The sequence below is a fragment of the Embiotoca jacksoni genome, unplaced genomic scaffold (assembly GCF_022577435.1).
Source record: "Embiotoca jacksoni isolate LCO1_2020_lvr unplaced genomic scaffold, fEmbJac1.0.p SCAF_15, whole genome shotgun sequence".
Lineage (NCBI taxonomy): Eukaryota > Metazoa > Chordata > Actinopteri > Embiotocidae > Embiotoca > Embiotoca jacksoni.
Window position 1 is genome coordinate 10,084,958 of NW_027185285.1, and position 25,327 is coordinate 10,110,284.

At 43.6% G+C, this 25,327-nt stretch overlaps 2 protein-coding genes across 3 annotated transcripts in view; both read left to right on the plus strand.

The window, feature by feature from the left end:
* smurf2 (SMAD specific E3 ubiquitin protein ligase 2) overlaps positions 1-11,862 on the plus strand; it is a 47,387-nt gene extending 35,525 nt beyond the window's left edge. The window contains exons 9-19 of the mRNA XM_069149453.1: positions 311-395; positions 1,386-1,544; positions 1,633-1,680; positions 5,655-5,856; positions 7,558-7,661; positions 7,889-8,003; positions 8,282-8,460; positions 8,939-9,197; positions 9,299-9,500; positions 11,180-11,255; positions 11,550-11,862. Of these exons, the coding sequence (XP_069005554.1) occupies positions 311-395; positions 1,386-1,544; positions 1,633-1,680; positions 5,655-5,856; positions 7,558-7,661; positions 7,889-8,003; positions 8,282-8,460; positions 8,939-9,197; positions 9,299-9,500; positions 11,180-11,255; positions 11,550-11,649 (1,529 nt within the window). The 3' untranslated portion in view covers positions 11,650-11,862. The remainder of the gene's footprint in view (positions 1-310; positions 396-1,385; positions 1,545-1,632; positions 1,681-5,654; positions 5,857-7,557; positions 7,662-7,888; positions 8,004-8,281; positions 8,461-8,938; positions 9,198-9,298; positions 9,501-11,179; positions 11,256-11,549) is intronic.
* Positions 11,863-16,024: 4,162 nt separating this feature from the next.
* Positions 16,025-21,766, plus strand: ddx5 (DEAD (Asp-Glu-Ala-Asp) box helicase 5). Of its 2 annotated transcripts, none has more exons than XM_069149454.1 (13): positions 16,025-16,171; positions 16,939-17,110; positions 17,225-17,321; positions 17,408-17,541; positions 17,707-17,772; positions 18,051-18,192; positions 18,275-18,435; positions 18,541-18,713; positions 18,803-18,913; positions 19,021-19,082; positions 19,179-19,238; positions 20,569-20,803; positions 21,030-21,143. In XM_069149454.1, exons 1-13 carry the CDS (start codon positions 16,125-16,127, stop codon positions 21,055-21,057), a joined length of 1,488 nt encoding a protein of 495 aa, XP_069005555.1. In that variant the 5' UTR covers positions 16,025-16,124; the 3' UTR covers positions 21,058-21,143. The 2 variants fall into 2 exon arrangements, with proteins under 2 accessions (XP_069005555.1, XP_069005556.1); XM_069149455.1 differs by having other exon boundaries at positions 16,028-16,171; positions 20,569-20,790; positions 21,030-21,766.
* Positions 21,767-25,327: the final 3,561 nt, after the last annotated feature.

Sequence of the window (25,327 nt, forward strand, 5' to 3'; positions counted from 1 at the left end):
CCCCCCTCATCTCTCTTCTCTTTTCCTCTCCAATGTTCTTCACCCAGTCTCTCACGTCCTCCCTCCTCTGCCTCTCCCTGCCTTTTGGGATCTCCAGTGAATCAGGCGGACCTTTTATGTCCCTCTGTCTGAGCACAACCTGTCTACATGTGGCACATGCATTAAACTCTCTTTCATTTTGAAATATATTCTAATGATAAGACATTCTCTTATGTCAGAGTTGATGCTAAGTGTTGTAGTTCCTTTAATTTGATTCACACCGATGTTTAATTGGGGATCAATTAAACCCCTTTTGTTTGTCTTCCTACAGAGCAAAGGACGACACAGCAGGGCCAAGTTTACTTCCTCCACACTCAGACAGGTGTCAGCACGTGGCACGACCCCAGGGTACCCAGGTATGTTCTCCACAGCATCTGGAACGACCGAGACACGACACTACACAATGTTCGGCACTATTACCTTGTATTGTTTTCCTCTTTTCACTATCCATAGTATAAACTGTACAGATAGAAAAAAAGGAGGATTTGGGCTTTACTCAGATACTCCGTTATCCTTCTCTGTCATTCTTCACGGTCCTCCTGATTTTACAGACACTTCTTATCACTTGTGTCACGGCATTCGTATTCCCGGTGCCCTTGTAGTTTGCGGTAAACCTGCAGTTGATTACGAGTCCGACATGCTGTGAGAAGACCCATGTCACGGGGCTCTGGGAACAATTCGGTCCTCTGGCACCGAAAGGCCTCACTCTGGGACACATGGCCAACAGCACCGAGGTCTCACTCAGCTCTACCAGAGGCTGTTGGGCAACACTCACTACGGCACATGCGTCCCATTGATGACCGAACTCCAAAAGAATGCACAATATCTACATGTGCATTTGCAAAATGGGGCTTCAGTGAGCTCACTTAATAAAACATGACTGATCCCTTCGGTCTCTGTCTGTATACGAGTGACAGATGATGTGTTTATTGCTGTAGGTAGGAGGCTGCAGGTCACACCTTACTGAGGGCTCCAACATTACTGCCAAGCTCTCGCCGCTTGTGAGGCTCTAGACCGTTTGGCTTTAACTGTCTCAACCAGAGGAGTTAGCGCCAGTGCAGCACTCTCGCTGTGATTTCTGGGCCTTTTGGTCTCCATGGAGTCTCGCTGAAAGGGTTTGCAGGGCGGCAGTAAATAATTTAGCTGGGAGGAAGAAGAAAAATAGAATAAAAGTGATTTCTCAGACATCTCGGAATCTCGCTGTTCGCTCGAGTCCAGTTAGTCACTGCTTTGGTATGTTTTGTACCTAATGTGTGTGCTTCGTCTCCTCCTGTTCCACCCTATGCCACCTCTCTTTTTTTTTTAAACTCTCATTGTGTGCCGTGTGCTCCTCTGTTGCCCCTCAGGGATCTGAGCAACGTGAACTGTGAGGAGCTGGGTCCTCTACCACCGGGATGGGAGATCCGCAACACCGCCACCGGGAGGGTTTACTTTGTCGACCACAACAACCGAACCACACAGTTCACAGACCCACGCCTCTCCGCTAACCTGCATCTAGTCCTAAAGTAAGGATGGCTGCAACCGTTCAACCAGGAATGTGGAATAGTGAAAAAGATGAGGGATTTATTGTTTTTCTTCTTTTTGTTGTTGTAGTCCAAGCCCCAACGGTTCCAGAGGAGGCATCGAAAGTCAGAATGTCAGGTAAGGTTTGGGCTTCATGCCAGCAGTACTCGCTACACACAGACAGGAACACACACACACACGCACACGCACGCACACGCACGCACATACTGTCAGACACCATTCGCAGACTTAGTTACCGTGCCTCCCCCTCAGTCAATATTTTACACTCGGATCCTGTGCCAAGGTGTGTTCACCACCTGTAGTGGTTCAACACTTAGCGTAGCCCTTCTTGCAGCGGTCTGCAAACGCGTACGCGCGCGCACACACACACACACACACACACACACACACACAGAAATACATGCACAGCGCTCTCCCCCAAAGTCTCCCTTTCCACACAAAAATTCAAATTCCTCAGCCCTGCAGAGGTTTTGATCATAAAGGCGTTTTAGCACACAATCCGTCACAAAGCTGTGTTTGGCCAGACTTCAGATAGCAGAGTGGAAACCGAGGCTGCAGCGTCTGTGCTGAGGAGCGCCTTAGGTCCAGGAACCGGCGCAACGATTCTATGCCCAATTCAATGAATGTGCGTGCTGGTTCACGCTCCTTTGCTCAGTACATGGATGCACATGCTCAGAATTTCTTCCCCTGCGCAGCTGTTCAAACACACACTGTGCAGCGATAGCTGTAGAATTACCCAGAGGTCTTTGCTCCACAAAGGTGGAGAAGTGTATGGGTGCCTTGGTGGGCCTCCTCCGCCTGACCTCATTCCTTCTCCGTGCAGAGAGAGACGGAATGCATGGACGCAGAGATCAGGTTTCTTTTCTTCTTTTTTTTTTCTGTTTCTGATGGATCAAAGAACGTGTTTGGGATTTTGTATTCGTTTCGCTTTTTTTCTGCTGCGGCCCTCTTGAGAAGTCTCAGGCTTGGCACGCCACATTTGTTTTTAACGTAGGAATTTTGTCATGAGCATAATTATGCCCAGATGTGTGAAAATGCCATACTTTGGATTTCAATAGTGTCTGTATTAATGCAGGATAATTAGTCGGGAAGGAGGTGTTTTTTTTTTTTTTTTTTTTTTTTTTAAAGAAATATTTCAGGAATAATGTTATACTAATAATGTGCTTTTCTGTAGCAATTTGTGTTATTTGTGTTGTTTGGTTCTCTTCAGGAACATTGACACATTTTTGTATACATTAAGCATCACCGGTTTAATCTTGGCCTACATCATCTATTCTACTTACATTTAAAGCGATTGCCTTTTTAGTACAGTTTCTGTCCAAACTTCAGAGGGACTCTCTAGTTTGTGACAAAAGTCTGGAAAAGAAATCAGTCTTCATGGATTTCCATCAAGACATCTGCCTTTTATCAGGTCAGGGATTTAAAAAATTTTCACCCTTCATGTGCCGTCATCCCACAAAAATGTTTGATATATATATATATATATATATATATATATATATATATATATATCCATTTCCGTCAAAGTTAGAGTTTATTGCGTTTTTTTATTTGCTAAAGACACCGCCTGAGCACTGAAAGCATGGTTTTGGTTAAATTCCCTCTGTGATGTTGCAATCTTCTGCTGAATCCAAGAACCCTGACTGGTCAAGGTCACTGTCCAATAGGTAACTGAATCCTTGTCTGTTTTTAAGACCTGGCTGCGGGATTTGCCATCTGCACAGTTGCATGAGAAAGAACTGTAATCTCGCAGACGTTTGTGATTTGTCGCAGTTTGCAAAAACATCACTTTGACTGCAACAGCTTGTCTCTGCAGTGAGCGTCGTCAGGTAACATGCACCAGAGTCGTGCTCATCAGTAAGCAGCTGGAAAGAGAACAGAGAGCTGTGGGGCCTGCAACTGGGAGAGCCAGAGAGCAGGAGCATTTGATTTATGGGTGAAAGTGCAGTAAGAGATGCTCCGTGCCTCCTCCCCCCTTCCTTCCTTCCTTCCTTCCTTCCTTCTTTCTCTCTCTCCCTCCCTCCCACCCTCTGAGTTGTCTACAGTGTTTGGGTGCTGTCAGGAGAGTGCCCTTCCTGCCCCCCACCACCCCCTCTCTCCTGCCTTCCCTCCCTCCGAGTCTAGTCTTCAGGAAATAAAGGGATTCATGAGGAGGTCTCGAGTGTCCTATGGGGCCCTGTGGCTCTCTGGGATGGCAGGAAGTGATTGAAAAGCCAAAGTGGATTCTGCTGGCCAGACACCAGAAACCAAACTCGGTCGCTTTGTTGAGGAGAAGTTGTCATTGTAGCAACGGAGAACGCAAGCTGTTGGGTGGATACTTTTAAAGTGGCAGTCTTGAGCTAAATGAACTCCTGACAACTGTATTCTGTCGAGAAGTGAGCGCGGCTGACACTTACGGATTCTCCTCCCTGTATTATTTTTTTGCTCCGTTTGAAAACTCAGTGGTTTGATGTAATTACCTGATAAAAGTCAGCGTGAAAAGGATTATTTTAACTTTGGCATCACTTTGAGCATAACATCCTACATGTACATTCGGCATGCACACAGACCGATGTGTGTATGCTTCCACCACCCTCCGTGCTCCGCGCTACAGTCTGGTGTTTATGACCCCGCTCGGAGGCGAGCATGCATGCCGCCCCCCACTGAAGTGCAAAAGGCCACTGTACAAATAATCCTTCAGTGCCGGCCCCATAAAGGCTCTTTTGATTCTCTGTGTATGTTGTGTGCCCGCTCCCCTCTTGTACCTCCCTCTGAGCCCTTCCCAAACTCGATTCAAAAGTTCTTCATCCAGCGGTGTGCAGCAGAGTCGGGACCTCTGTCATCCTTAACCTCTAACGGCCTCACTACTGAAACCGTGGCAGCTGTCAATCGAAATAATATTTTAAAGGCAGAAAAAGAGAAAGTTAAAACAGTTGAAATTACATGTATGTAAATTGAAACTAGACTGCCCGACATCAGGCAGAGAAGTAACTGCAGAAGCAGTCAAATTTGATTTAAAAAAAAAAAAAAAAAAGAGTGTCAAGCTTTTAGGCTAGCCTTACAAAGAAAGCCTTTGGACAGCAGTCTGTATCTGCAAATAAAATGTGTTCTTTAATCTTTTTTTTCCTTTCTGTTTCAACACTTTAATTAATTAGAATAATTTCATTCATTGTAAAAAAATATATATATATATTTTCTCTGCTAAGCTTTAACTACTGCTTAATTGATTTTGTGTAACAAACTAAATAACAAAAAAATGTTGCTTCATAAAAATGGGCTATTTGTATTTACACCATATACAGATGGTCCCTAACTCGATAAGTTTAGCTTTAGTGAAAGCTGGCTATCACTCCCCAGCTAGCTTTCCTCTGTAGCTGTTTTGCACATTTTTGTTTAAAATAAATTACACACATATGTGGGAAAGTGATTTTGGGACCGTAAAACAGATTATAAATCTTGTCCTAACTCAGTTTTATATGTAGTTGCTGCGTTTTAGCTTTCTAGGCCAGCATGTGGTGTGAGTTACAATCAGTCACAGTGCCTGTACTATTGTCTCCGTCCAACTGTTGGGGACAAACTTTTGGACTTGTCATCCAGCAGTACACCTTTTGAGAGGCCGCCCTCATTACCTCAAGTGTACATGATGAGTCAAAAGCAGCAGAGCATCTATAATAACCTTGTTTTAGCTCAGCGGTCTCTGTAAGAGACCACCGGGTCTCTGCTAGGTGGAGAGCAGGAAACAGGAAGGTGTGTGTTCGTGACTGTGGCACTGAGTGAAGGGGAGATGTCTTACCTCCACTAATCCCAGCTCCACCTTTGTATGTCTGCGGCAGCTGTTTGACTTGATGTGCTTCCCAGATGACCTCCGTGTGTTTACTGATCATTCTCTGCAGTCGGCAAAGGACAGAGAGAGAACTCTGACTCTCACAGTGCTGTGTTTGGAGTTCTTTGCTTTGCTCTTGTTATTTTTGTTCTGGTGCTTGCTTACTTTTTTCTCACAAGTGGTCTTGTTTGTCGTTGGTATTGCTCCACCCGAGACTTGACATTTTCCTCTTTCATCTTGTCCCTCTCCTGCCTTTTTCCCTCCCTTTCCTCTGCCATCTGCCCTTTAGTCGTCAGAACCAGTTGAAGGATCAGGTCCAGCAGGCTCTGGTGTCCCCCAGTCAGCTCCCCGAAGAGGCAGAGTGCCTCACCGTGCCCAAGTACAAGAGAGACCTTGTTCAAAAGCTCAAGATCCTTCGGCAGGAACTGTCCCAGCAGCAGCCTCAGGCTGGCCACTGCCGCATCGAGGTGTCCCGTGAGGAGATCTTTGAGGTGAGTAGGGAAGGAACAAGATCATGTCCTCATATTATCTCAAACTTTCGAGGGGTGCCGGTTATTAAAGATGGCCAGAAATGGGTACAGAATTTAACCCAGAGGGAAATTCAGTTTTCACAACCGGAGCTTGTGTGAGAGTATTTATAATGCAGAACAAAGTGTTACATGTCAACATGAAAATGATCTAATATGTGCTGCATTGCACAACAACACCTCTCCTTCCACCCTCCTCCTTTTTTCTCCCAAAACCAGCCAGCAAATTGATATTTGGCACAGTGAGCAAAAAACATCTATGATAACCCTCAATTTCTAAATAATGGCTGTACATTTAATGCCAAACCAGCACAGTATTTCATTGTTTTGTACCTGCAGAGCTGCTTGTAATAAAGTTATTTATAGACTGTAGAGTTATTTGAAACATTCTCTGAAGGTTTTTTTTTTTTTTCCCCTGTTGTTCTTGTGCACTCGCGTAAAGGTCAGCGCCTGCAGCAGTTTGGCTGTGAGAACGATGTCTCACACACGAGGTTATCCATGATGTGTGAAGGCAGTCTGGTCAAAATCGAAAGCAGACCTCTCTGTTCCAGATGAGGATTTTCTCAGGTCCATTTTCTCAGTGGGGTAGTTTTCTTCTTTCTTTCTTTTTTTTTTTTTCTGCATCTCAGAGGTGCGGGGCCTTCATCAGAACAACAACACCTGCAACAGACTGCATGACCCTCATAAAATATGCACTGGAATGTGCTGGAACAGCCACGTCTGTTAAGCTGAACGAAGACATTTTTGTTGGCTGATCTCAATGTGAGAGAGTGGGCCGGGAGGATGGAGGTGGGAGGGGAGGTGGAGGGCAGAGGACGTCTTGAGGTTGAGCGAGACATAGCTGCATAGCTTCTCTCGACCAGCTGAAGCATTAAATTATGCCTGAATAGGCAAGTGTTAGCTGGTGGGCTGTCAGAGCTGTCTTTATGTGTACTTTTCAGTAGAGATAAGACATTCTCGTTTCTCCCACAGCACCTCTCAGTGTTCTGCTCTATCTGGAGGGCACAGTGGAACCTGGCTGTGGAAGAGGCCGTGTTATTATAGTCTTATGTCTGTGTTTATTATAACTGCTCCTAATCCACTTTAAATGAACCCTCCCCCTGACGCTGGGAGCCGTGTGCACGTAGGATGAACACTGACACTGAGGCGAAGAGATCCAGGCCTCACAACAGAGAAGCAGTTGGAAAATGACTGCTGTAACACCACACCTCACTCCTTTCTCGCATGAGAGTCAGTTTACGTGTAGAGCACTTCCTGATGCTTCTCTTTCTCTGCAGGTCTCAACATCAGTCCCTCTAGAATAGTCTCAACCTTTGGTTTATCAGTTGTAATTAGAGAAAGACACTTTTTGCTCATGAGGTTTGAATGGTAGGATGGTGGACGGTGGGACTGCTCACACACGATTTTTGACGAGTCCCTAAAGTGAGGCCAGTCTCGTCTTTGAAGCTTTGATTCCACCGGAGCCGATCGCCAGACGCGCTGACAAAATGTTTCAATTCTGAAACCCTCCTTGTGGGAATGAAGTCGTGCAGAAGACGAAACAAAATAGCGCCGCACATGCTTCTGCTGAGAACTATGAAGAGCCAGATGTCTGCGTCTGTCGCTGGAAGTCTAGACGGACTCTGTTACCGTCCTTGATGAGGTGTCTGTGTCTTTGTGTTACAGGAATCGTATCGACAGGTGATGAAGATGAGGCCGAAGGACCTGTGGAAAAGGCTAATGGTGAAGTTCAGAGGTGAAGAGGGCCTCGACTATGGAGGAGTGGCCAGGTAAGGAGCTGTAGTGAAGAGGAGCACCGGACAGGAAGCAGTTTTGGTTCTGTAAATACGGCATTTCTTTTTACATGGAAATCTTCCTCCTACAGTGGGAGCCAAAGACAAGTTACTCACTGTTTTATGATTTCTTTTTTTTTTCTTCTCTTTTTGTTCTGAACTGAGAATTGCAAAGTGTAGGACGTAACCGGTGTCTCTCCTCCTGTTTGTTGTACTCTGTGCAGAGAGTGGCTCTATCTGCTGTCGCATGAGATGCTGAACCCGTACTACGGCCTGTTCCAGTACTCCCGCGACGACATCTACACACTGCAGATTAACCCCGACTCCGCTGTCAATCCTGTGAGTCACAGATATGTACACATCTTGTGATGGTGTGCATTAAAACGTCAGATGTCAAATATGTTCTGAAGCGTATTCCAGTTTACAGTTCAGACGCGGCACTCCGTCTCAACTTGCATAACTTCATCACTGTTTGTTTAAGCTGGTGTCAGACCATTGAACTGCAGCTCTCCAGTTACAGGGACAGAAGTTGTGTCTGGAGACTCCCAGACATACTTTGAACTTTCAGTTCTGCTGTCTCCTCATTTGGAAACTAAAGATGTTGTGTCTCCCCGCAGGAGCACTTGTCATACTTTCACTTCGTGGGCCGTATCATGGGGATGGCAGTGTTCCACGGCCACTACATCGACGGGGGCTTTACTTTGCCCTTCTACAAACAGCTGCTGGGTAAACCCATCACCCTGGACGACATGGAGTCTGTTGACCCCGACCTGCACAACAGCCTCGTCTGGATCCTGTACGTACAACACAAATTCAGACTTTTTATGCGGAAGTGAAACGCGAAAGAGGATTTCTGGATCATCACAACACATTACTCAAAATGTAAACTCAGTATTCCTGCGTCGTGTCCATATATACATAAACCAGGGAACAAAGAGATGCCTATCTGGATTTGTACTTTTCTGTAAAGCTCCTTTCTTACTTTTGATAACAGCGCCCCCTAGGGTTTTTGACCAGTTTTTACATCCTTGGCCTCTTAAAGGTGTTCTCACACCATGTGTACATGCTTGTTTTCACTCCAGCTACACCTGCTGGTTTTAATGATTACCACACATTCAACTGGAAGAACCAGAGGCACCCGTGTTTTTATTTGAACAAAAAGCTGTTCGCAGTCACTCATCTCGTCATTGTTTCTTGGATGACATGGACACGTCCTCCATTTTGTATTCTTCACCAATCTTAAAGCCTATTTTTGTCCTTTTGTCTGTCACCAGGGACAATGACATCACAGGTGTGCTGGACCACACCTTCTGTGTCGAACACAATGCTTACGGAGAGATCATCCAGCATGAGCTCAAGCCCAACGGTAAAAGCATCCCCGTCACCCAGGACACCAAGAAAGAGTACGTCCGGCTCTACGTCAACTGGCGTTTTCTGCGAGGCATCGAGGCGCAGTTCCTGGCTCTGCAGAAGGGCTTCAATGAGGTCATCCCCCAACACCTGCTCAAGGCGTTTGATGAGAAGGAGCTGGAGGTACCTCACTGTCTTCCGCATTTACACGTAGACGGCATTTCCCTTAAGTTACCTGCGAGTGCATTTAATCCACCACACTGACACGACTTCTTCGTCTGTAGCTGATTGTATGCGGCCTGGGGAAAATCGACATCAACGACTGGAAGTCCAACACGCGGCTCAAGCACTGCACCCCAGACAGCAACATTGTGAAATGGTTCTGGAAAGCTGTGGAGTCTTTCGACGAGGAGCGCAGAGCCCGGCTGCTGCAGTTCGTCACGGGTTCCTCCAGAGTTCCCCTCCAAGGTTTTAAGGCCCTCCAAGGTAATAACACACCAGGACCAAAAACGTGAATATTAGCCGAGTCATGTAGATGAAAGGTGGACAAAATGCTAATGTGGTGTCAGATCAGTAGAATCCACAGGTGTGGTGGTTGTAGTCTTTACTTTCACAGGCTCTGTCGACACAATCTTGGGTGTGTGCCTGGGAGTCTTCGCCTCTGTGTGTGTGTGTGTGTGTTTCTCCGACCTGAGAGGAACCCTGTACAACCTGTGTGTAGTGCAGCGGTCCAGTGGGTGCATCCTGGCAGACCGTGCTGTCCAGAAACAGAACACCTCGGCATGAGTAGTTCCACAGTGATCCACAGGCAGACAGCGCATCTCCACACCTTGTATAACAGGGACGTCCTTTCCTCGGGCAAAACATCAGCAGAGGCCAAAAGACCCAAAATGACACGCACACAAAATTGGACTTTCGGTGGCGGGACACGCGGTTACAGTCTGGGGACAAAGTCAACTTATTCAACACTGTTAGAATCCAAATACTGTTCTGAACCATCTGAATATTTAACAAAATAAAGAAATTCAAATGTATCTTCGGTAACACACAAGAATTGACACATAATAAGTGATTTAACAAGTCACTTTTTTTCCTTTATTGTTTGCTTGTCGTTGAAAGTAAACGGTCATGTTTACTTTTGTGTCAGGATTTAGCAACATAGACATGCTACATATGACCGATCAGAGTCCACAGTCATCTGTGTATAGGAGTCTGTAAGAGCCAATAACTTTACACACAGTTTTGTGTCAGTGCTTAGATAGAACCAAAGAAAGGTCATTATAATTACACGTGCAGAAGCAACTGAAAACCTAATTATGGAATTTAAATACTACAATATACAATATTCAATACTACAATGTTCAAGTTCTGATATTACTCTATTTGTATTACTTTAATATTTTACTTTTGCAAGTAGTCTATCTCGTGTGGATTAAATTGACCTCTTTGTGATTCCCAGAACTACACGTTTTAACCCATATATATATATATATATAAATATTTTTTTTATTATTATTTTTTTTATATACATCTGAACTTCTCTTTCATGGAGATGTTGTGAACAGATGGAGATCTGATAGATGCCTTTCGGGCTTGATTGATTATCCTTGCAAATCTGGATTTTCAGTTTGGAATTTGTATCATAAATATCGGCGGCTCTGCAACTTTTTAGATCTAACAGTGATGAGCTGAATTTGACAAACTTAAAAGGAGTTTTTTTTAATTAATATTATACATTTAAATATTGAGGCAGAATATGTGAACCTGAACAAAAGTAAACATCATCACTTCACTCGACCTGTAAATTTCAAAGATCAGAGTTCATAATGCATGAATTCAATAAATATTACCCTAAATTATTTTTATTATTATTATTTTAATTATGTCAGGAATTCACTGATAATTAATATTCCCAATTCTAATGGTATTTTCTTGTAAGATAATATTATTTAGCTTTTCCTTAATCCCATTTACTGAACTCAACACGTGTATGCATGCTGTAAGTATACATCTGTGTAAATATTTGTGTCCCTAATACCAGGACATGTTTATTTGTGTTTTAACTCATAATTATGTCTGCAGAATACATAATTTAATAATATTAAATATTCACAGTACAGTGCAGCTGTGTGAAGGACCATTTTACTTGACTGTTTTCCATGCAGGCGCTGCCGGCCCACGACTCTTCACCATCCACCAGATTGACGCCAGCACCAACAACCTGCCCAAAGCCCACACCTGGTGAGGGAATATTCAACATTGCAAATGTTTCTGATCATGTGACAGTTTCCATTTTAAGACGATGGGGAAGAGAACATTTCAAAGCACTTGTTTAGCTTCATAGCCTCTTTTCCGTAGCTGCGACCACCTCTAACCTACTCGAGTCTACTCGCTTTTGGTACCAGGCCTTAGCTGGCTTGTAACCCTGACAGAGGCAGTGTAGAAGAAATGATCCGCTGGTGACTGTTGTGTAGTCATTTAGAAAATATTTGTGTTCCCAGTGGTAAACCATGATCTTAAAATCTGTTTTTCCAGCTTCAACCGGATTGACATTCCTCCCTATGAGCAATATGACAAACTGTACGACAAGCTGCTCACTGCCATCGAGGAGACGTGTGGCTTCGCTGTGGAGTGAGTCACCAACAGATGCTGGCAGAGCTCACCAACAACCAGAAACAACGAGGTTTGGCCATGAAGAGCCTCCGCCCACAAATCAGTCCACTCAGACATGGAGGGGGGTCATCGATGGTTGCTTCACCCGGGGACGCTCATACTTCCTGGACACATGTGGCCAAGCTAAAGGGAGGGTTGGCAAAGAAGACTAGAAAATGTCATCTGACTCTGGGTGGGGTGGGGTGGGGGGTGGGGGTTTCCAGACCCTCCAGACCTTCTTAATATCTTTTTTTTTTTTTTTTTTTATCATTGAAAAGGATCTCTTCAGCTGCTAATAACTCAGACTCTTTACTAACTTGTGGAACCTGCAAAATTTGCTGGCTCTTCTGTTTTTTTTTCTAAGTTCATTTTAGCATTTAAAAGTTAGACCATATTTCATGTAGCAGTTCTCCATCTTACCAAGCAGAACACAAGTTCAGTCCACTCTGAAACAATAGCCACATTAGCAAGACTGGTTTGTTCGCTAGAGCACAGGGTTATTATTGGTTACCGCAACCACTCGGAAACACTAAATTCAGATGCAGAGTGTGCATGACTCGGGCTGTTTGGTGCCTCAGAGTGTTCACGTTTGGGGCTATTGGTAATGCCAAGGATGGAAAAAGTGGGATGTGTTTGGATGAGAAGGCGAGACTAGAGACTGAATTACAACCGACTGTTTACAACCTTCTCCAAAGATGGCAGCAGGGACTTCTTCTCCTGAGTCGCTGGCCAACAAAACTAGTGCTGCCTCCCCAGAAACACGTTCGACAGCTGGTTGTGTTTGAAATCGAGTTACATGAATGAATAGCTTGAAATGTGTTATTTTTATATAACAGGGAAAATTGAGTAAAGAAACGATAAAATTCTATATAATATATATAATTTATTGCTGTTATATTTCAGAACCCCCTCACCCCCCCACCCCCTTTCCATTGTTTCCGAAAAGTGAAATCTTTTAAATGTTAAGTGTTACTGTTTAAATTATAGAAGACAGTTTGTGAAAACAGAACTAAGCTTGACTGAATTTCACTAAAGAAAGCTGTGGTCTATTTCTTGACGGAACCTCTCATTCTGTACGAGGAGAAGTTTGTCTTAAGGGCAAAAAAAAAAAAAATCTCAAACACAATGTCCTCTTGAGTGCCATAATCATTTTTGAATGAATGAATGAATCTTTGCAAATACGGAGCTGACCCTTTAAATTCTACTGATCTCCTCCTGGAGCTACACGTGGTGGTGTGATGTTTCCCTTCTGCTGCCCTTTTTTAACAGTCATTTGTAGCTTGGCTATATTAATGTAACTGGCATGGAGCCTACCATGACTTTCTAATAGTCACAAGAGTCCAAAATCATCATCTACTTTGTGCTGCCTCAATGTTGTTATTAAAAACAAAAAAAATAAACCAGAAGAAAAACCTCTACTACCTTCTTGCCATGTGGTGCTAAATAGCATTAACATGTGTTTCATGTTGACGACCTTCGCTCACTGACATACTACTGCTTCAAGTGCACAACACACTACTCATGCTGTTTCACCTGTTTGTGGCCACAAAGCTCGACCGAGCCACATTCTCAGGAGACGCCATCTGTAGTTTGTCACGTCAGCCTGATTTGAAACTAATTCTGAACATTTGTCTTGAATTGTCATTTGCATTGTTGTGCCCACAGCAGACCATTAACACAGTCATAGTTGCATGTCTCCATTTGTGCTTTTGGTTGAAAGTGAACTGAATGAGATGAACTCCTGTTTTTTAGCCTGCTATAACAGTCCTATCAGTGATGTTTTTACTTTAGAGAAAGGGGGATTGTTTTCTACAAATGAATGAAATTATTGAATGTTTTGGTTTTTTTTGTCGTTTTTTTTTTTCTTTTCTTAAAGATGCTGCCTGTTGAGCAATCTCTACGACCGTGGACTGTTCTTAACATTTGCATACGCTTAAAAAGGAAAAAAAAACAAAAAACGGTTCTTTCACGTAGACGAGTGTATGCAAAGTGAAAAGTGTCCTCAGATGGTGCTTTGTACAGTAATAAGATATTGTTCATATATGTGGATCAAACAAACTGTAATTTATCTTTAACTTAAGTAGAAAAAGATTTTCTTGAACTGAGAAGAGGAATTGCACACAAACAAGAATGACGTTGCCATGTGTACGTAATGGCGACTTCTGCTCCTGATATTCATTCACCTTTTAAGTCCAGTGCACAAGCTGATCGCCCTACTGTCTGTTCCTACACTACCCCGCTCAGCAATGCCCCACAGCTGCCTCCCATTCAACTGAACTTTTTATTCAACAAGTTGAGAGATGCCGCTGTTTTCTGTTTGTTTGTTTGTTTGTTTGTTTGTTTGTTTTTTAAATAGCATGATCCACTAGCAGGACTATATCTCTCATAGCTGACTGATGCAATTTGATGTATGTTAACACTATCATTTTGTAAGAGTATTTTATTTTTGTGTGTAATTAGTTCTAATTAAACTTGCCTTTGTCTAACAATGTAAGGCCTTGTACAAAGCTGTGTCCTTTCTTTTCTTCTCCACATAGTTGTCACAAAGAAGAATTAGTTACCGCGGGGAGGAGGGGGGGGGGGGATTTGTGTAAAATGATGTGCATAAATGTGTCCTTTGACACATGAATTATTTACATTGGATGAGTTTATCGGAGGCTCAGAACAAATGTCAAGTGGGGGGTTGTTCAAACTCGGCCTTTACACGTGACTGGCACATGTCCTCCACCACCCACTGTATAGTCACTGATACCACTCCAGATTAAAATGTCTGGCAGATGGCTCAGAGGGGGCAAAGTGGAGGAAGGGTTAAATGACAATGAAAAGGGCTGGTCAAAAAAAGGTGTAGTACAATTTTTAGTGTTTCATGGTCTAACTGAGGTCTAACAGGGCTCCCACTCAGACAGACAAGGAGGCAGAATATTTGACTGTCATTTTAATTACTCTCCTGTCTCCCAATCAAGTTCTCACCTTGGTAACCTCCGCCCACCCAACCACCTGCCCCCTCAACCCCATCCCATCTCACATTCTCCCTGGCTCCTAAATGGTGGAATGAGCTCCCCACCGACATCAGGACAGCAGAAACTCTGTACATCTTCTGCTGCAAACTAAAAACACACCTCTTCAGACTTTACCTTGAACAGTAGCACTTAAAATGGCACTTACTGATAGAACTTTGTAGTTTGGCTTTCTTGAAGAAAATTGTACTTTCTTGATTGTTGTTGTTCTGAATTTGTACCCTCATGGTTGAAATGTACTTATTGTAAGTTGCTTTGGATAAAAGCGTCAGCTAAATGAAATGTAATGTAATTGATGATTTATATTTGAATGCTTTGAAACATTGAGTTAAATAAAACCTATAAATATAGAACTGAAATAGACAATTGTATGTTTTGAAGACCACTTCTGCTCCAAACAAATCTGCAATTAGCAGCAAGAGTAAACATTTTAAAAGTAAAAACATTTAAACATGCAATGTTTGGATTTTTTTGTCTTGTCAATGATTTTGGCCACACGGAGAATTAACACAAATGTCCTGTTTTATTGTGTAAATGTGTCCCATAATCTTGAAAACACAAAATATGTTTTTGTTTATTCAGCCATCACGCTCTAAAAGATTATTCGGTTTGCACGACATTTTTTGAGCTGATAGGTAGATTTCATTATTATTTTCTTCTGGAAGAAAACCACTTTCTACCACAATATACTTCTTTTGTAGTAACAAATTTGTAAAAGTGTGCTTCTTTACTTATTCCAACTGATCAACGTTTCTGTCAAAGTTTGTGACAAGAAATGTAATCTAACTACGTCTGATTAAAAGAACACGTAAAGGGATTAAAAAAAAAAAAAAAAAAAAAAAAAAAAGTTGTCTATTTTATGTTTGGGTTGGTCCTGATGACGTAACTTACCGTAATACATCGGAAGCACAGTCAAACCGGATCACCAGTTTCTGCCTCGTACATATTCATCCGCCAACATCCGTTGCAATTATCAAATAGAGCGGCCGGTATCACAGGGCAGGATCGTTTTTGGGCTTTTCGTCCTGGCGTTTTCAAGTGTAAAAGAAAATATATAACAAAGTTTTAGATTATTTGGGTTTAAATACGATCTATTTAAGGGCGTGATTATTTTGTCGTTTTTCCCCCCTCATGTTCCCCCGTTTGCTCAAACGTCGCTTATAAACTGTATTCAGATCAATGTTTTGGGATCCAGATGTAGAAATATCCGTAAAAGTTGATTGGATTTCCTGCTTTTTGCGCGAATTGTCGGTTCCGTGTCGTGAGCCCGAAAACCCCGTGTCGCGGATGAATACGCCGTAAGGAGGACTTCCTCTTACCATATAAACCGGGTCTCATTTTTACCTTACCGGCATTTCAGCACCACTGCCGTTTGGATTGTTTTAGTCGGCGTACAAGCCACATTGTATATATCTTTTTATTTATACAGTTTGTTTACAATATGCCTGGATACTCCGACAGAGATCGTGGCAGAGATAGAGATAGGGGGTGAGTACATTTTCTAATATGCTTATGCGATTTTTTTTATTTTTTTTATTTTTTTTTTTTTGTGTGTCCTCGTGTGGTCGGCAGAAATGGCGGACGGAGTTTAAATCCAAGAAGAAGCGAACCGGCGAACTAAATATTGTGTTTATAATTGATGTTGTACTAATTCGCCTGAGTTATAACCGTGAGTTAGAACTTACCGGTTTTAAAAACTGAAGCGGGGGATGTTTATCACCGGCTCCGGGCCGGTGAAAGGAGCCCGTTGTCTTTGGCTCGAGGCCTTGTCTGGCCTCGTGCCCCCGGTACAACGGCTCTTTTTTTTTTTTTTTTTCGTTAGCAAAAAAAAAAAAACCCGGCGTTGCATTTCTTCGCGAGATGAAACTCCTTTTTCGCAACTTTTACCAAATATATCGACAGACTAGTTCCTTCCGGTCGGTTTCCTCCCCGGAGAATTGAGTTTGTTCTGGGTGATTTATTTGTGGGGCTCTCGCCTGCGCGGAGTGACGTTAGTGTTGCTAATACAGCTGGCTAGTCGGCTTTTCGCCATGTGGCAGCGTGAATGCGGATACAAAATGCCGGCTGTTTTTTTTTTTTTTTTTTTTTTTTTTTTTTCCCTCTTCATTGTTCCTCTGCTGGTTGGAAAGTATATGACAGCTTTATAATTTCACAGAAATGACGCAGTTAGGAGGAGACTTTGTTCGGCTTAAAATGTCGCTCTCGGTGGCCGAAACGAGCTCAATCTGACTTGTTAAAATGACTTTGATTAATAGGAGTTACGGCGGCGGTCCTCCTCGGTTCGGCGGAAACCGGGGTGGTGGAGGTGGAGGGAAGTTCGGCAACCCGGGGGACCGACTGCGGAAGAAACATTGGAATCTGGACGAGCTTCCGAAGTTTGAGAAGAACTTTTATCAGCAGCATCCCGATGTTACCCGAAGGAATCCGGTATGTACGAGATGTTACGCAACACCGCTCAACACGTGCTCTGCCCTGCACGTGTTGCTCTTGTGTAATCGGTTGTGGCCGCCGAACTTGAACGTCTTCTGTCCCGTCTTGCAGCAAGAAGTTGAAACGTACAGAAGGACCAAAACGATTACAGTGAAGGGGAGAGAGTGCCCAAACCCTATTGCAAAGTTTCATGAAGCCAGCTTCCCCTGTAAGTGTATAACACTTAAAGAAACAATATCGGTGTTGTTGGTGTTTTTTTTAATCACAATTAATTATTGTGTCCTTTTCCTCCAGCTTATGTGATGGATGTGATCAACAAACAAGGATGGACTGAACCCACACCCATCCAGGCTCAAGGCTGGCCTCTCGCTCTCAGTGGCAAGGATATGGTCGGCATTGCACAGACTGGCTCTGGCAAAACACTGTCTGTAAGTTGCATTTTTTTATTTTTCTTTCTTGGACATTTGGCATTGGTGGCATCATTCAAAAAAAAAAAATAGTGCGGCTCTGCATTGACCAGGTCAGATCACTGAGCACACGTGTTGTGTGATAAGTGTTTACTTACGGAAATGATGTGTGTGTGTGTTCTACAGTATCTGCTGCCTGCGATCGTGCACATTAACCACCAGCCTTTCTTGGAACGGGGCGATGGTCCAATTGTAAGTTCGACACAACTTGGTATTGATTCACCTGCTTTTTACGAGGATGGTTTAACTACACGTTTTAATGACGCGTTTTGACTGCAACAGTAAAACTACTGACCTAATTATGAATAATTAACTATTTGATGCACTGCAATAAAGTCTGAAATTGTGATATACCCAGAAAGTAGGTTTTCCTACATGTTTTATTTAAACACTGGAAGTGAATAAGAGGCAGCTCGTGACACCTGTATGAATGTGCAGCTGACTCAAAGATCCACTTTTCTTCCTGACAGTGTTTGGTGCTCGCCCCGACCCGTGAGCTGGCGCAGCAAGTGCAGCAGGTGGCTGCTGAATATGGCAGAGCTTCTCGTCTGAAGTCAACCTGCATCTATGGAGGTGCACCAAAGGGACCCCAGATCAGAGACCTGGAGAGAGGTATTGTTGATCCTCTTGTTTTATAAAGCAATTGAAGAAATGTGGTTTAAAGAGTCGAGTTCTCACAGTTCCTTTGTTCTAGGTGTGGAGATCTGCATCGCCACTCCAGGCAGGCTCATTGACTTCCTTGAGGCGGGAAAGACGAACCTCCGCAGATGTACTTATCTTGTGCTGGATGAGGCTGACAGAATGCTGGATATGGGCTTTGAGCCTCAGATCAGGAAAATTGTTGACCAAATCAGAGTAAGTTTGATATTTGGTTGGCCTAATAACTTATCTGGAGCATTAAATGCTTTTTCACAAGACATGTAATGGAGGATGTTTCTAAGTGTTGGACCAATTCTACAGCCCGACCGGCAGACTCTGATGTGGAGTGCCACTTGGCCTAAAGAGGTTCGCCAGCTGGCGGAGGACTTCTTGAAGGAGTACGTGCAGATCAACGTTGGGGCACTGCAGCTCAGTGCCAACCATAACATCCTGCAGATCGTGGATGTTTGCAATGATGGCGAGAAGGAGAACAAGTGAGTATCTAGTCCATGGCAGTAAAAACAATAGTTTAAGGTGACAAAGCGTTTGATATTTTACTCACTGAGTGACTGACTTCTTGTAGGCTAATTCGTTTGCTTGAGGAAATCATGAGTGAGAAAGAGAACAAGACCATCATCTTTGTTGAGACAAAGAGGCGGTGTGATGACCTGACCAGGAGAATGAGAAGGGATGGGTAAGTGTTGAACATAAAACTAGTGATTCACAGCCTAATTCATTTTCTTCTTCTTCAATTGACTTGAAATTACAAATAATTAATACAGAGTCCTTAAATTCTTAAAGGTGGCCAGCTATGGGAATACATGGAGATAAAAGCCAGCAGGAGAGAGACTGGGTTCTCAATGGTAAGGTGTCATCACTGGTTAATCTGACATGTAGAAAATAAAAGATACGCGTGTGATTCTGATAATCATGTCTGTTTTTTTTCTTCTATCTTCTAGAGTTCAAATATGGAAAGGCTCCAATTCTCATTGCAACAGATGTGGCCTCCAGAGGTCTAGGTCAGTACCCTCCCTGAAATGTTCATTTCTTTTATTGTATTTCAAAAAAGAAAGTGTACTTGCTTTCTTTAACTTCTCTGCTTCTTTCTGAGTTTCTCCCCTGACCTGAAGGAGCAGTCTGTATGGCAGGGCCTTGGCATGACAAGCCCAGGTATCCAGAGGGGGAAGGAGGATTCTTGGAGGTGTCCTGACTGGCGAGGCACGGGTCTCCCAGTCGTGCAGATGTACAGAGGTGACCAGGCCCAAGTGCAGCATAACGTGCTGGCCTGCCTAAAAGGGGGGGCGAGTTGAGGACTGGCCACAGTTCCTCCCCCACATGCTCGTCTGTTCTCTGGCAATGGTTTGGACTGCTTCACACACCCAGGCTCTAACTGTCCCAGCTCAAAGCCCAGCTACTGTCTCCTATCGTCTTGCATTTATGTTTTGGTTACCGCATTGCAAGTCATTTGAGTCACTTAGGAGGGGCTTTCTGTTGTCCAGACTTGTAAAGCATGGGTGGAGTTACTTTTGCAGTTTCCTAAACTTCTGTCTGAAGAGCAGGCTGTCAGATCGATCATACCTTCACCTCTGTAATGACATGGCTACTGGCGCTTTTGGTGACAGTGGGACATGCTAGTTGGACACACTAAGGCAAAATCCAAGCTGACACTCCTCCCTCGCCTGCGTTTCAAAGTCATGTCGAGACCTGCCAACGAGAGACATTAAGATCAAGTGAACACTGGGTCTGGAAAAATCTTGCCATGCTGAGAAGGGGGTGCACTGTAGACCTCCTACAAATGGGTTCAGATCTACAGTTTCTTGGCAAGAGAACACTGCAAGTGTGCGCTTTTATAGCCAGCCGCTCATGAGCGTGCGTGACAAAGGGACCGCGGTTAAGTGCTAGCTCAAGCACACTTGGAGTCAGTAGTGTGCATAGCAGCCCTACTGTGTAGAGACTTCGTGAGGGTCACTTGACAATATGTGGGGCGTGTGCTGCAATGGGAATGGACTAGTGAATGCATACTCCAAAAAATGGTAAGACTGCTGATCCATTCTTTCTGAGGGTGGTTTGGCAGTGACTCAACACGGGGAGGGTTTTTATTTTGTCTCACTGGGTTAGAAGCTAATGGAGTGTGCATCGTTTCTCTTTTCCCACAGTAGTCTCCCCATGGAGTAAATGTTTTTCTAATGCCAGTCTTTTTGCAGTCTTGTGGGTTAATCGGCCGTTCCACCTCATGACCGTACTAACTTGCCCCTTTTTGTTTTTGATCTGGTTGTTGTGGTGGCTCTGGCGCACATCCTTCGTGTGCTGTCCTTTCCTTTTATGCCACACTGCAACGTAATCTTACAGATGTTGAAGACGTGAAATTTGTCATCAACTATGACTACCCAAACAACTCTGAGGACTATATCCACCGCATTGGCAGAACGGCTCGTAGCCAAAAGACAGGCACAGCCTATACCTTCTTCACTCCAAACAACATGAGGCAGGCCAGCGACCTCGTCTCTGTGCTCCGTGAGGCCAACCAGGCAATAAACCCCAAGCTCCTCCAAATGGCCGAAGACAGAGGAGGTAAATCAAATTGGTGAGATACAGAAACTGTGCTGTTTACTGCAGCCTTTTTTTTTTTTTTTTTTTTTTTTTTTTCTGCTGCTCTTCTCTTCTTTTTTTTCCCCCTAAGAAGTGGATGCATTTATCATAATGAATTTAACACAATCTTAAGCCACTTTTTAGTTCAAATTAGATTTAATTTGACGAGCCATGCAGCTTTTCTGAATGGTTTTTTTTCCCCCACCGTCTTCCTTTTCCAGGTCGTTCAAGGGGAGGCAGAGGTGGTGACTATGATCGTCGGGATAGGTATTCCTCCGGAAGGCGTGACTTTGGCAATTTTAGGGACAGGGATAATGGTAGAGGCTTTGACAATGGACCAAGTAAGGCCTTTGGCTCAAATTCACAGAACGGAGGCTATGGGGGCAACAGCAGCAATGGCTTCAGCGGAGGAAGCTACAATGGTAACGGACAGTCAAATTTCGCTAACACCCAAACGGGATCCTTCGGAGGCCAGAGCAGCTTCCAGGCCCCGCAGTTCGCCGCCAATAAGGCTGTCGCACAGAACGGTGCGGGTCACCCCCCGTTCCCCTTCCCCCAGGCACAGGCTCCACAGCAGCACCCTCCTCCGCTGGTGCCGTACCCCATGCCTCCTCAGTTCCCCCAGTAAACACACCCTACACTTGAAAGAAGTAATTTATTGCTTTTTGTCTTTTAAGTTCTATACTTAATCCAGATTTGTTTTGTATTTACACAACAGGGTTACAACAAAGTCAACCTCTATCAAGCCTTTTAAGATCTGCAGTGCAACAATAGTGGCGTTGCGCACTTGTTTTCCTATTGCTATTTAATTTGTTACATTCCTCGGTAATGTTTAGTTAAGTTTTGTACTAGGTAATTACAGATGTATTGGTTTTCATGTGTATCATTGAAAGTGATGTTAAGCTCCTACCTTGGAAGTGCACTGCATGATCTTTCAAATAAAACCCTTCAAAAATACCGCTTCTGTTGGTTTTTTTTTTTTTTTTTTTTTTTTTTTGACTGTTAAAGCAACAAATCCCAAACCATCCTCAGGAAGATGACTTTAAACGCAGCTACTACTTTAACTGTCCACCAGGTGGCAGGTTTTAGGCGACCTGTTCAGTCTGGAGTTTGTTCAGCATGTCACTAAAATGTGGTTGCAGGAAATGTGGTTGCAGGTGTCGGTGCTGCTGGTGCTGTTTCTACAACACGGAAAAATAGAAATGAAATCGTTTGCAGATGTACCATTTCCTCCCTCTCGTCTCAGCCCGAGTTGCTGACGGATTGAAAGCTTGTTTTTAATTCTTCCGTCACGTGCTGGTTTATGAGCTGGCAACACATCTTGACGAAAGAGCCTCTAAATGTCTTTAATAGCTTGTATATAAAATTGTCTCGACTGCAAGATTAATTTAGCCTCTCGGATGGTAAAATCTCCAGATTGACGCAATGTCGCCACCTGCTGGTAGAGAACAAAAATGGCATTTTTCAGTTTTCTCCTTGACCACAATGTGTTTTGGTCTGAGGCTGCTGAGCTTCACTGTGATGTGAGCTGACGGTACAGAGTGGATGTACTGAGCTGGCTCAACAAAGCGGAAACACGCAGTTACGTAATCGTTACCTACGACGGTAGTTGTCAGCTTTCTGCTCTTGAGTCGCGTTCACGTAAAAGGCGTTTGCAGCATCTGACCAATCACAAACATGGACAGGTGTACTTCCGGCAGTCGCATAGTTTAAAAAAATGAGGCGCAAACTATAATCTAAAACAACCATAATGATGTTAAACACGCAACTCACACAATAAGCAGCACATCTGCAGCTGCTAAATGATGGAAGGATGTGCAAAAAAAATAAAATAAATCGCCAACCTGGTTGGGGACAAACTGTTTGAGAGTATAGGTTAGATATACTCTTAACTCATACATGGAAGCCTGTTGGTTTCATCTCTTGTCCCTACAGTAGAACTGCTCCCTCCTTATAATCAAAGACTGAAACCTGGTCACAGGTCAGCTCTTGGTTACTTACAGATTAGAGATATCTGAACAAACCCTGGCTGCTTACAGGTGCTGTGGGTGTGCCTCCTTTAAATTGCTTTCTGCATATTTACAGAACAATGGAAGTATGTGTGGAACGAGAGCTGTGTAAATAGTTGGAGTGTTTTAAAAGTCAGAGAAATGTTTTTTTTCTCTTGATATGTGACTGCTGCTGACAGCAGCTCCTTCTGCGTAAAACAACACGTTGGGCTTGTTTCTGTTTTCAAAAGAAAAAATCTTTACATTGTGAAAAAAAAAAAAAAAGTGACACAGGTCATTCGTGCTTCACTGAGGTGGACAAACCACGCTTATCTCAAATGAGTTGCACAATGTGGAATTTAAACAGGTGGGCTGTGCTGTATTGAAGAGGAGACGTGGGCCTCATAAGAAGAACACATCACCACCGTGTCAGACGTGTTTTACATCAGTTGGACTTTTTACACGGATGTAAATATGGAGGTGTCCACCTGACAAGCCAAGTATTCCCTCTGTGAAGTTAGTTGATAACCGTGTCCGTCAGGGGGGGGGGGGGGGTTGTGATGAGCAAAAACTACACCAGCAGCGAACCAAAACTATAAAGCTGTGGATGGAAAAATCAAAACAGGCCGAGCTTCTCTTTGAAGGCTCGATGTGAACGATTTAAGCGGATCTATTGACAGAAATTGAAACTTCGAGCTCATAATTATGTTCTCGTCAGCGAGCAATCACCCAAAACACACAATCTTTGTGTTCATATTGTTATCATACGAGTTCTTCATATTTACACAGGGAACAGGTCCTTTTGTGCCACCGTGTTTCTACAGTTGCCCAGATAGGACGAACACAACCCCTGGATCTGGAGAGGGCCTTTAGGGATTTTTTTTTTTATTTTTTTGTAAACAGATGTCACAGATGCTGTACTTTCAGATGGCTGCGATCTACAACCTCAGAAGGTCTTCACCTCCAGGTGTGACGACCTCATCGCCTCGTCTTTCTTGTCCCGCCACTCTCCTCTCTCAGTGTGAGCTCAGCTCCTTTTTGTTTGTTTGTTCCTCGTCTTTAATCCCTCCCTCTCCCCTGCAGGTATGTGGGTGTTGGTTTTTTTTTTTTTTTAGGAGTAACCGCTCTGGGTGTGGGTCCGACACACCTACTCCAAGCATGAGCCGGAGCAGCATGCTCAACCATTCTCCTCCCACTGAGGCGTAAAGGACTCGCATTGTTCCGCTCTACAAGCAGAGGTGCTTCCTGCTCCCACCACCCACTATACTGCGCATCGCACATACTTGTGTTGGGCTCTAACACAAACACAAACACAAACACGCACACCCATAAGACAAGCATAAGACAAGCATAAGACAAGCTCATAACAAAGACAGACGGGCAGTCTGTCTTTGTTATGAGTCTTCTTCCTCTCTTCCGGCAGCAGGTGGAGTTTGCATTCCTTGCATTAGACCTTGACTCTTGGAGGGTAATTTCAGAGGGTGTGTGTCTGATAACCACCGATACTGTGACACGAGTGTGCGCCACCGCTCCGGGTCTGTCAGGTGCACTCATGCTCGAGGTTACAGCACATTTTTTTTTAATGAATGCCAACAATTCATTAAAAGACCTCAGGGTGCTCTTGTTTTTGCCGGAACTCTGTTGCGAACGGCTAAACCTTTTCTTAATGTGTTATTATGACTAACAGCAGTGTCATAATAATATCAGTATTTCCATATTTCCAGGGCATGGTAACGCGTTTTATTATTCTGCCACTTTACTAAAGAAAATCTTATTACAACCCTCTCAGTAGGATCAAATTGTGGATGTATTTCACGTTTCACACTCTCCCCTTTTCTGCTTTTATTCATTATTTTCTGATTACTAATAATGATATATAGTATAACACATGAAAATCCAGATTAAAATATTTGCCAATCACGACTAGATATAAAATACTATAAATAAAAAGATTAAAAAAAAAGATCATCCTGAAGGTCGTCTTTGTGGAGACACTGTGTTTAATAATGACCTGCCACATCTAGAGTTGTGTGGATCCGATGACAGAGCAGTAGTTTCAACATGCTCACTTAATATAGACCATTAATGTGTTTAAAATTGTTATAGAAAACACTGAATTGTCCAGAAAACACATATAAACTAGTCAAAGGTTTTGGATTTTAAAGTGAAATATTTTCTTATTGTAAGTCGCTTCGGATAAAAGCGTCAGCTAAATGTAATGTAATGAAATGTAATGTAATGTAAAATATCGGAAGCATAATGAGGTAGATTTCATCACGTTTCCTGATCACGGCTAAAAAGGGAAAAGGAGCACATCTGTGTTAAATAACTATCATAAATTCATCCAGGCAAAGGTCCTAGTCGGAGTCAGGACTGTGGAGCGGCAGGAAGTGTGGAACAGGTCCGCCCGGTCTGCCTCTCAGCTGCTCCATACTGACGACACGCCTGATGGCCTGGGAGGAGCTGAGACAGGTGGACGCTCCTTAACTGAGGGGGGGAGAGCAGAAGAGTGCGAGAGGAAGAGGAGACAA

Coding starts and splice junctions, on each gene's coding strand:
- ddx5 (XM_069149455.1), top strand. CDS start 16,125: ATGCCTGGATACTCCGACAGAGATCGTGGCAGAGATAGAGATAGGGG. Junction 17,111..17,224: donor ATGTTACCCGAAGGAATCCG/GTATGTACGAGA, acceptor CCCGTCTTGCAG/CAAGAAGTTGAAACGTACAG. Junction 20,791..21,029: donor AATGGCCGAAGACAGAGGAG/GTAAATCAAATT, acceptor TTCCTTTTCCAG/GTCGTTCAAGGGGAGGCAGA.